Source organism: Pseudonaja textilis, chromosome 3, assembly GCF_049901715.1.
Source record: "Pseudonaja textilis isolate UNSWEBS1 chromosome 3, rPseTex1.2, whole genome shotgun sequence".
In the NCBI taxonomy this organism is placed as follows: domain Eukaryota; kingdom Metazoa; phylum Chordata; class Lepidosauria; order Squamata; family Elapidae; genus Pseudonaja; species Pseudonaja textilis.
The window spans coordinates 170027690-170039411 of record NC_141992.1 but is presented as its reverse complement, the minus strand read 5'-3'; the positions used below and the strand labels follow the sequence as shown (position 1 = coordinate 170039411).

General features: G+C 41.7%; 1 protein-coding gene across 3 annotated transcripts; it reads left to right on the top strand.

Moving 5' to 3' along the window:
- The first annotated feature begins 3017 nt into the window (after positions 1 to 3017).
- HEY1 (hes related family bHLH transcription factor with YRPW motif 1) lies at positions 3018 to 10025 on the top strand. 3 transcript variants are annotated; one of them, XM_026706049.2, is made up of 5 exons: positions 3018 to 3753; positions 4472 to 4547; positions 4663 to 4746; positions 4856 to 4937; positions 7332 to 10025. In XM_026706049.2, exons 1-5 carry the CDS (start codon positions 3665 to 3667, stop codon positions 7916 to 7918), a joined length of 918 nt encoding a protein of 305 aa, XP_026561834.1. In that variant the 5' UTR covers positions 3018 to 3664; the 3' UTR covers positions 7919 to 10025. The 3 variants fall into 3 exon arrangements, with proteins under 3 accessions (XP_026561834.1, XP_087787567.1, XP_087787566.1); XM_087931441.1 differs by having other exon boundaries at positions 3746 to 3899; XM_087931440.1 differs by lacking the exon at positions 3018 to 3753 and adding an exon at positions 3922 to 4073.
- The last annotated feature ends 1697 nt before the right edge of the window (positions 10026 to 11722 follow it).

Below are 11722 nucleotides of genomic sequence, written 5' to 3'. Positions count from 1 at the left end.
AATTACACCACTTCTAAAATAAATCCATCCAACAATAGGCTATAACCTGCAAGTCAATAATTTGGGAATAATATTGAAAGTTTTGATTGGATTATTGCTCTAGCCTTACTGCCTCATACAATAGAGCAGGGGTGTCAAATTCACAGCTGAATGCGTCATGTGCTGGTCACACCCATGCCCGGTTTAGCGAAGGGGAAAAAAGACGCAATATGCCATGTGACACAACAGAGTCAATAAGACAAAGTGGAATTCCTTTGTCCAGTATGGATCTGTTACCTCTAGTTTTAATTCTAGGTGGTGTAGCTGTACGCATGAAGGAGCAGGTCCTTGACTGTGCAGTTCCACTTGGATTCAGCTATTGGTAGATGGGCAGGTGGAGGTCATGACCAGAAAAGGTGATGCGTAGCTTCAGCGGGTGGAATAGTTAGAAGCTTACTTGGAATTGAAGGCCTTGTCAGTGATGACTTGTGCCCTTCTTATATGTGTCTAGATTATCACAATGCACTTTATATATGGCAATACCTTTGAACCTCACTCAGCAACTATAGTTAATCCAAAATGCAGTGCACCCACTATTGACCAGGGAGAATACATAGAACATTATCCCCATAATTCATATTGAACAGCTTATAGAAAAAGATGGATTTTTTTTTTCTGCATGGCCCTACTTTATTTTGGCTTATTATAAGCAGTCAATATTTTTGTCTGCTTTAAGAAAAAGGTATTTGGGTTTTTTTAACATATTGTTTCTAACTTCACCTACTTTGACATCATAAACCCACTGCTTGTATGTGGCACTTCGATAACTCCCTTCCCTCCGTTGATTTGGCCGTTGGGCAATGAAGAATTGCCTGCCTCTTATTGCCTCCAGCAGAAATGTGGGTATCAGTCCGTGATGTGGGAATGTCAGCGATCCAAAGGAGAATAACAGGTTGACAGAAAATCTTCAGTGCTCTTCTTCTTTTGAGTGGAAAAACCATGCAAGAGAAATATGCTTTCAAAGTTAATTTAGCGTACTTGCAAGAGCAAAGGTTAATAGTAGTGGGTTTCCTTTTCAGGATGCCTTAAAACATCCCTCTCTTTTTAGTGTTATTTTGACTGAGTCATGAAACAGTCTCCTGGAGGAGGAAATAGAAAAGGACAGGAAATGCATCCAAAAATAAACATTGACCTCCAATGTTGGCTAAGAAAATGTCACTTTCAGGGCTGACCCTGTTTTTCCTGGAAAACAGTTCAGCTGCCTTATTAGCTGGGAACCCTGAACAATTAAACTTCCCCTCAAGATTTAGGTAGTGCTTTCTGTATCTAAGGTGCATAAGGAGAATTGAAACAAGAGGGGTCTGTGAAATTGGCCAGTCCTTCAAGTTTTCTGCATTCAGTTTTTAGCTTCTGAAACTATTCTTTGGGGATATGACCACCATATGGGAAAGAAATCTGCCAGATCTAAACATCTGATCTTGCTTAGGCCCCAAACTCAAGATCAGAAGGACAGTTTTAAAGGACTTTTAAACAATAAAGCAGCCATTCCCAACTTAGTTCTCTTCAGATATGTTGAGCTACAGCTCTCCCTCCTCTTCAATAGCAGAGCCATTGGTTACACAGTTTGGGAATAAGAGAAAATGCTGGGTATCAGGCTTGCTTGAAAATAATTTCATTTTGGTCTGTTGTCCTATAGAACACAATTACAGTAGCCAAAATTAGGTATCAGGCTAGGATCTAGTAAAATAGCCTTTCAGTTCCAGGGAACAATTCCCTTCAGTACTTAATTCATCTGCAAGTACTTATGCTAACATGCCTAGATATTGTCTCCACAACTTCCTTTTGAAGTTTCTGTGAGAAGCTAAAAGAATCTGAGGTCTCTTAGGTCAATCAGAGCAGACAGCATAGAAGCAGATGTGTTCTTTTGTAAAATTATTGTATGTAATTTCCATTTAACACAAATATTCTTAGCAGCATATGTACATATGGATTTCTACTTAAGTCAGCTTTTGGGTGCTAACAAGTGGCAGTGAAAGCTGGACATTACATGACACAGAACTATAACTGTGTGGTTGTATAAATGGATCAGTCTACAAGAAAGCAGTAAATACTGCATTTCCAATTTGTTGCTTGTGATCAATGCTTGTGATCATCTTTAGAATCCAATCTATGTTTTTAATGTTTGTTTTTAAATCATGATTCAGATCTGAGGATTCTGATGGATTTCTGATGGCTTGAGGCCAACTTATTACAGGTAGTACTCAACTTACAACAGTTCACTTAGTGACTGAAGTTACAATGGCACTGTAAAAGTGATTTATAACTCTTTTTCACACTTACGCCTATTGCAGCATCCCCAAGGTCACGTGATTTACATTAGGATGCTTGACAAGTGACTCTCATTTATGATGGTTGCAGGTTTCCGGATCATACGATCACCCCATGCGACATTCTGACCAGCAAAGTCAATGGAGAAACCAGATTCACTTAACAACCATCTTACTAATTTAACAACTGCAGTGACTCACTTAACAAACGCAGTTGTACAATGGGGCAACACTTAACACATTTCTCAGGTAGTGGCATAAATTGTGGGCTCAATTGCGGTCCTATGTGGAGTAGGACTACCTGTAGTTCGCTCAGCGGAGCCTATTTTATGTTAACCTCAACAGCCTATATCCAGGCCGCTCTTAATTTACAAAAATAGAAGTGGAGGGTCTGCATTGTGAAAGGCTTTTAGTACAGCTCGTTTATTTCTTGCACCCTTGGCGAGCGGCGGTCTTATGGGCGAACAGATTCCAACGAAAAGCCCTACCGATTGCATTTATTAATGTCTGCTGAGGTGAAGCGAATTACTTAGGAAGGAGTACAGCCTGAAGTGATTCCTCGCAAACGGCAGGCCCGCAGGCCAGAGGATTCGGAGCTGCCAAAGCCTGCCTCGGCCCGCCCCCGGTTCGGCGGAGAGCCGCGGCGCTTTGTGAAAGCCGGTGGTAGAGCCGGCGGCCCGAGTGCCATCGCCGCTCCACCCCGCGCCCAGGGGAGGTTCACACGCGGCAGCCGCCGCTCATGCACGCCCCGCTCAGCGCCGCCGCCGCCGCCAGCCCCGCTTGGCCGCCAGCCGGGTACAGAGCAACTTTCCCACGGCCGCCCAGCCACGCGTGTGGCTCCGTTAGCGCCCAACTGGCCTCCGGCCCAGCCAATTGCAGGAAGGAGAGGCGGCGGGTACACAAGAGGGCGGCGGGGGTGGGGGCGGGTGGGGAGGACGGCGGGCTCCGAACTCGGCCGCGGAGCCAATCCGAACCCTGTCGGCCAATGGGAACCGGGAGTAAGACAGGGCGTGTCATTGAGTGACTTTCGGGTGGACGGGGATTGGCCGGCCCCGGCGAGGTTTCACCAATCAGAGGAGGCGGGAGAGCGAATGGCTACACAGGAGTCGAACGCGGCCGGGAGCGCCTGGCGCGCCTCTCTGACTGCCCACCCCTCCCTCGGGTAAGAGGCGAAGCGTGGGAACGGGATGGGGGAGACGAAGCCGGAGGGAGCGCGGTGGCGGCTGCAAGGAGCGCACTGAGCTGGCACCGGGGAACCGCCGCCACCCACTCGCTCATTCACACGGACGGGAAGCGGAACTCTTCCCCCGTCCCAAAACCGTTCTGTTTGGAGTGGTTGTCTGGAGGGTCCGGCAAGCATGAAGCGGGCGCACCCGGACTACAGCTCCTCCGACAGCGAGCTGGACGAACCCATCGAAGTGGAGAAGGAGAGCGCGGACGAGAACGGGTGAGGGCGCCGGATAAATCGGTCGCAAAGCGTAGGCAGGCAGGCGGGCAGGCAGGAGGGCTCCCTGGCCCCTCGACTTGTCGCCGCGGCATGAGCTTCAGGGTTGAAGGCTGTGGCGTGGATGCTGCGTGACATCTCGGCTCCGGGTAGGGCAACGCCGTATACCCATGTAGAAAGAACCTTCCCCGCTCTGATCCTAAAGCTAAAGTTATGCTCACTTGCCTAAAGCTCGCCGAACCCAGCGAAACTCGCCTCCGAACCAATGGGTTTCGAATCGGATACCTCTACTCACTTAGAAAGCCGGCTAGCGCTGTACTGGAGTGAGTGAGATTTATTTCTGAATGAACTTAGTATCTAAAGCGAGAAACGGGGAAGGGCAGTCAGAGCTGCCTGGGCACCCAGTTTCGCTTAGAAGTTATGACCAAGAAAGAGCACTCTGCACATGCTTGAGGCAGCCTTTCTGGGTTTTAACCCTTTTCTCAAGACTTTAACCGCTGACTAATACATATTGGTTGGCACGGGACTGGCTGTAGCAGGTCTTGGCTCTCAAAGCCAGAAGAAGTGGATGGTGTTGGGCATCAGAGTTATCATACCATCTTATTCTGCACCCATTTGCACACCGACACGTGCGTCTAGTATAGTAATTTGTAGGGGTGGTTATTGTGTCCCATTTTCTGTTTTGGATCTGTAATGACTTCTTCCTTCTTGCTGTTTTTAGAAATTTAAGCTCTGCTCCAGGTTCAATGTCGCCAAACACCACTTCCCAGATCTTGGCAAGAAAAAGACGTAGAGGCGTAAGTTTTTTTCCCCCCTTGAATTGCTCTGATATGTGAAAATTCCCCCCTCCCAATCCCCACGTTGCCCAGTGTTGCCTCTGGGGAGAAAAAACCAAATATCCCTTCGTTTCAGATTATTGAGAAGCGTCGCCGAGATCGGATCAACAATAGCCTATCTGAGTTGAGGAGGCTGGTGCCTAGTGCTTTCGAAAAGCAGGTAAATTTGAGGCAGTTCAGTGCTGCAATTTAGTCTTGTTCTTTGGCTCTCTTTGTGCTTGGCTGGAGACCAACTGCCTTTGCACTGACATTTGTCTTTGCTTTCTTAGGGCTCAGCCAAATTGGAGAAAGCTGAAATCTTGCAGATGACAGTAGATCATCTGAAAATGTTGCACACAGCAGGAGGGAAAGGTAAGATTTGTGCGTGTGTGTGTGTGTGTGTGTGTGTGTGTGTGTAGCATTGAAAGGCTGTCTTGGCGGTTAATTATAGGAACTGCAGATCAACAGGATTAGCTGGAAGCTGAGACTGAGAAAGTAGCTGTGTTCTCCCAGGGGTATTCCTGATATTGTTTAAGCAACACTATTGTGATTGTGGGAGCTCAAAAGATTTGCAGAAGTACAATACCCTTTGTATGGAAAGAGGTTGGTGGGAGAACTCCCAAGAGAGGCTGGTCAGGATAGAGTGCTGCCTTGGTGGGTGGGGAGAATGCAAAAATTCAGTAGTGGAAAATGAAAATGGAATGGAATCTTCTTTGAAAAGAACATTAATGGTTAGAAACTTGAAAAGAAGAAACTATATAGGAGCATTTTATAGTGTGGTTACTGCATTGCACAGTACAATAGGGCTAATGTGACTAGACTCTCAACTGAAACATATGCAGTGTTTGCACTTAACAAGTGAAATATTCATGCTATTCAGTGGCTGTAAGTCCCATTCTATATAACGAGAGATACTTTCAAGTGTGCGTGTGTATAATTTCTCCTTTCCTACAATCTAATAACCTATCTGTACCAAAGGCACTTTATGTAAATTGTACAGTTTCTTATTATATTTTTAGGTAGGGGCAAGTGACAAAACAAGTGTAGTCATGTACTGATGCAAGTCCTATGACTTATATACTTGGATCTACTGTTTATATGCAAATGTGAAAGAATAAGGTTTAGAGAGTGATGTCTTAAATACACATTTTGTCATTTTTGTGGTTTGTACTCGATGCCTATTTTTTACGTTATTGCTGTGCTGATAACTGCTATAATTTTATCCTGTGAGTTTCTTAACAGGTCAAAACCTCCTCCCCTCGCAGGATACAGATATAATAGATTTGTAGTTACATGGATACAAGAAAGTGGTGTAATTTCTTAACAATAATGTACTGTTTACTGATGCATCCTTGTAATAAGCTGGTACACAGTAGTGCAATTTATAAGCTATAATTTGCATCCTATTAACTGGAGAATACTCTTATTAAAAAACAGAATTGTTGCTTCAGAGTGTTCTGATGAGAGTCCCTCATTTGGCAACATCCAGAAATGTAGGGCTAAAATTTCCATACTGGTTAGAGTATGGGAATTGTAATCTAATTTATTTGAGGCTCTAGATAGTGGATTACAAGTGTTGATTGCATTTTTTTGCTGACAATAAATGCTTGTTAATTATATTGTGATAGTACTGTAATCAGTTGTGATTTTCTGAAGTTAAAATTGCAGTTACTTGAGGCCCTTTTATGAGAGTTAGGCTGGAATTGACTGTACATTGTGACTTCTTAGAGATTATGGCCCTGTGTGTTGTGTGAGCCAAAGGGATAGGGCTAATCCAAGGGATAATTCAGAAAACAATGATTAATAAAACAGTGTGCTGGGGAAACTCATGTTGGGTTTACTCATTTCTGAGTAAACATTGATAGTAAAAATGCATGTCATTCAAGGATCACTTACTTGGACGAAAGATTTATTAGGATCAATGGCCTTTTTGTCTTAACAGAAGTTTGGGACTGCATTAAGACAGAGATTAAATTCCTACCTTGAATCTCATTCATCACCTAACTAGAAAATTTTAAGCCCTGACTATTTCTCTTTTTAGTTTTATTATGTAGCTTATTAAAAATGCACTAAATTACAGAATCATTAAAAAAGGGCCATGTGCCATTTTTTAATCACAGTAATATTCACAGTACTCCTGTAAAGTAATCAAATACTATCACCTTCCACTCACCTCCATAATAAGTTAAGTTCTCTTCCACGAATGAGTTTTGTGTCTGTGGACATTTAAGTTGGGTTTGGGGTTAAGAGTGGGAAACACAGAGAAGAGACAGATGAGATTCATAGTTCAGAAGACACACGTTCTATAGTTTGAAGTGGGGCATATTTTTCTTTTCTTTCTTGACCTATAGTTGTTATATTCTAGGCACATGTGCCGCATGTAATTGCTATCATTGCTAAAACATATTTATTATGCCGCACATCTGGATGTAGTTTCAGGACTCATCTATTTGGGTAGACAATAGTACTTGCGGTTTTATTCTGATTTTTAATGGTATTTTATTTAGGGGAAGTGATTGTTACTTCAATGAAGTAAATATTCAAGAGAGAAATGACTCTGTGCATACGTTGCCTTAAGATGAATGTGATGTATTAAGGTTTGGGCATAATACAATATGGAAAGCCAGCTATTGCAGTTTATAAATCAATCTGTAGTAAAAATGAAAGCACAGGGCAATGTTAGCTGCAAACCCAGCCAATGGACGGGAACCCCTTTCTAATGACACCCCCTTCTAATGACACCCCCTCTTTAATCCTTTCTTCTAGGCTATTTTGATGCTCATGCTCTTGCGATGGACTACCGGAGCCTAGGTTTTCGCGAGTGCTTGGCTGAAGTAGCCCGCTACCTTAGCATTATAGAGGGGCTGGATAGCTCTGATCCTCTTCGTGTCCGCCTTGTGTCTCACCTGAATAATTACGCCTCTCAGCGGGAAGCGGCAAGCAACTCACACAGTGGGCTCGGACAGATTCCTTGGGGCGGTGCTTTTGGACATCACCCTCACATCTCCCATCCTTTATTGCTGCCTCAGAATGGGCGTACCACTTCAAATGGTGCAGCGGCTTCCTCAGAAGGCCATCACCAGAGCAGAAATGTGCCTCCTCCCCATGTTGAGTCCTCTTCCTTGAGACTGCCCCCTAATGGCGCCATTGGACCAGTGCTCCCTGTGGTCACTTCTGCTTCTAAGCTCTCCCCTCCCTTGCTTTCTTCTATGGCCTCCTTGTCTGCATTCCCCTTTTCCTTTGGTTCGTTCCACCTATTGTCTCCTAATGCTCTCAGCCCACCTGCCTCAGCACAGTCAGCCGGTCTAGGCAAACCCTACAGACCATGGGGGACTGAGATTGGAGCTTTTTAAGAACCAGAGTTGTGTGTGTGTATGTGTGTGTGTGTGTATGGGACTGTATATATATCCATCTGAACTGTGGAGCTTCCAACTTCAGTTTGAACACTTTTAACAGTTTGGTGTAAAAGGTACAGTTTCAGTTTTATCAGAATGTATCCAAAAAAAATTTCTCTTCTTTCTTCCCTTCCTCATCATTTATTATGGCAGACTGAAGGCAGAGGCTTATCTAAATCTTTGAATCATATAGATGTTAATTTTAATGAATTATGCTGACTACTGTATTAGTCATGTTTTCAAATGATCCCATTTGTCTGAAAACACTGGTTTAAAAAAACCCTAGAATTTCTGTCTATATTATATATTATTTTTCTGTGTCCAGGACATTATTTTTCTGTGCCCAGGACTTTAACATACAGGTTGTTCTGCATTGTTTGATTGTAGATCTGAAATGTTTTTAAAACAAAATACTTTGTTAGCGATGTTCTGACTTCTATATTTCTGAACAAAACCATTGACAAATCAGATGAAACCACTGTACTGATTCCAAAATACATGCATTGTTGGCTTGTTTTATTTCCCAGTATAACCCATACTTTGGGCTTTTTTGTGCTGAATTATTCCACTTTTCACGCAAACTAATTCTTGCAAGAGTCGCAAAAGGGTTGAAATTTTTATCCTCTGCCCATTTTCTGCTTCTGCAGTTAAGGCCATTAAATGAATCAGATTTGCTGCCTAACTTCAAATAATTCATTTTCCATTGGATTTAGTGTGCCTTTTATTCGGCGATCTCAGTTGGAATTAAGATCACTAATTTAATTTGAAACCATTACAGTTGCTTTCCTAGTTTTTATAAACAGAATGTTTGTAACATTAAAGTTTTTTTTCAGTCTGGGTTTTTGAGAATGAGACATGATGGTGCTGCATTACCTAAGTCCTATTTCCCATTTATTTATGAAAATATCTTAATGAGATACTGCAATTTACATTGCTAGATTCAGCCCAGAAATCTAATGGTTAAGGGATTGGTGACCAGTTAAGTGAACAATTTAGATAGCAGCTCACTCCATGTGATTATTTTTAACATGCTTATAGAGCAGGACATGAGTCATTCCAGTAACTTTTTCCTGTTCTTCCCAAATTCCTTTTGTTCGTCTCATACCTTGAAGTCCTACTTATTGACTCCAAAAACCAAGATGGTTTGACGAACAGATGAGAGATCAGTTACTTGGCTTCTGTCTCACTAGTGTAAAAATAAAACATAATCTCTGTGTTACACTTTGTCATAAGTAGTCTTGGATATAACAATGGGAACTATGCAAGGGTACTGTCATGTTGGGTTCTCTTCAACATGCAATTTATCTCCCTTGGAAAAGATACAAGGAAAAAAATAAAGATTTCCATTGACAGGTTAGTTCTGCTGGTGATCAGAGAAAGTTGGTTACCTCAGTTGTAAATTACAGAACAAAAAAGTTTGAGAGCATCCTTTGGAAATTTAGTCATTCCTGAAAAAAATAGGATAGGGCATAAGGTATAATTGGCAAGTTTTGAGAAAGTTGAAGGTTTTCTTTAATCTCTCAGCAATTCAGAGCTGAAGCTTTATTTCAGGACTTCTCATGTTTATAGTTTGTGGTTATTTATACATTTAATGCTCTATAACATCTTGAATTTGAATTTTTCAGTCCATAACAAAACTATACAGGAAAATGTAACATATATCCATTTAAAAGTACAAGCAAAATGAATACTGTGAATAATTTAAAAGAGATTATTTGTATAATGGATCCTTTTCACATAACCAAAGCTTTTGCATAATAAGAATTTAAGCATTTTACGTGGGATCCACAGAGCAGATGAATATTATTACCAACAACAAAAATAATTACTCAATACTGCAGACTCCTGTTTCTATACAAAATGTATTCACTAAACTTTGGAAAGAGGAGTTAAACAAAATAAAACTGAGGGTATTAAAAATGATTTCCTCAGTTTGGAAAGGACTGTTGTATATATTTTGGACTGGTTTTATATTCTTTAAAGATGCTCAACAGAGTTTCACCCAGTTGAACTTGAATACTTTTGTACTTGTGTTGTGCCTAAATAAAAGAATAAGAACAATCAAGTTGATGGGAAATTTATTTAATTAAACAAGAAAAAATTTTTTCAACCTGTTGCACCATTACTGTAATTAGTTTGGGGTTGCTTTAAACTTAATGCTTTGTGTGTTATTTTCTATTGCATTTTGTGCCCTTAGTTTACCAGAACTTACAAAGAAAATATGCACCCTGAACCATTTTTAAACCTATTTAATTTTTTTATATACCAATATTTTAATTGCTTGGTTAAGATGTGTATTTAATGTGAGTTACCTACAGTAACAATTTCTTTTTTACAGATTGCATATTAAATAATGTAAACTCTAAATCAGATGAGTCCAACCCTGTGGTACTGAGAGCTTGGTTAAATAAAATATTTGTGTGCAAAGAGTATTGCAATAGGAAAGGCAATGCAAAATTTTGAGCTGTTATGGTTAAAGAGATTTCAGTTAAAAAGTGTAAATGGAGTTCTGACTTGCTTCTTGTCCAGTGCAGGGAATTGGAATGCTCATCCATAATTAGAAATGAGTGGAATTAATGTCTGTATTAACGTTTATTAGGAAGGAAGAGATCACAAGAGAATAAGAGGGCCACAGTCCTACACATGGATCAGAATGAACTGGTGCTGGTTGTTTGCCTAGTGTGCTCCTTATTGGTAGCAAACAGCCAGCCCTAGCTCATACCTTTCCATGTATATCCTTCATAGTGTTCCTGCATACTTACTCTCTTGTAATCCTTTCCTGCTATGGTAATTGGGGTGGAAAAAAAAACAACACAGGAGAGATTGTTGAAAGCAGGGGTCTCAAACCCCTGGGTCATGTAAGAGTCGGGCATGCGCAAGTGCTCATGAAAAACTTCACTTGTGCAAGTGGCATGTGCACGAAGCCTCCATTTGCACAAATGGAGCTTTGCATGCACAGAACCTTCCCCTATTCCCTCTCCCACCACCTCCACTAGTTCACGGAACTGGAAAGGTTGGGGATCACTGGTTTAAAGGGATTGCTTGTTTAAGCAATCTCTCTGCTCTGCAAGGGGATAAAAAAAAGATAGGGTCAGGCACAGGAGAATCCATGCTAAATGACTAATGCTGAATAGAGTGTGGTGGCCCAGAGTAGCTCAGAAATATAACAAAACCCAAAACGTAACTAAAAGTCCTTTAATGCCTTCAACTTGGCTTCACTGTTTAATTGTTCACAGTGGAAGAGTAAACTATTTTCAAAATAACATTTCAAAGGAAAGAAACACAGTTCAAAGAGCCAATAACAAAGCAAAAACCAACCGCATTGAATAAAGTTTTACGACAGACCAGGACAGATAATTGCCAGCTTCAGGAAGATAACCAGGTACAGTCCGTTGGAAGAACGCCAACCAAGATAAACCTTCTTTAGGAATAAAACACTAATTTGTCTCCAGTGTCTGTTAGCATGCAGGTCCAAACTCTTATGCAGATCTCACACCTGCAACCCATGAAGAGGATCATGGCCCTCTCCTCCTGAGTAGACCATGTTTTACCCAGATTCTCTCCTCCCTGCGTGCCCTAGGATGGATAAGGGATGGGCCTGGGTCCTCCTCTGACTGCTCAGTCAAACTCCACCAGGGGCATGACACACCCAGAGAGAGACAGAGACAAAGAGAAACACTGAAGGTTGGAAATGTGCACCTTGGTCACAAAGTTATTTTTTCAATATTATTGTAACTGCACAAGGGAGTTGTTAAGTTGATA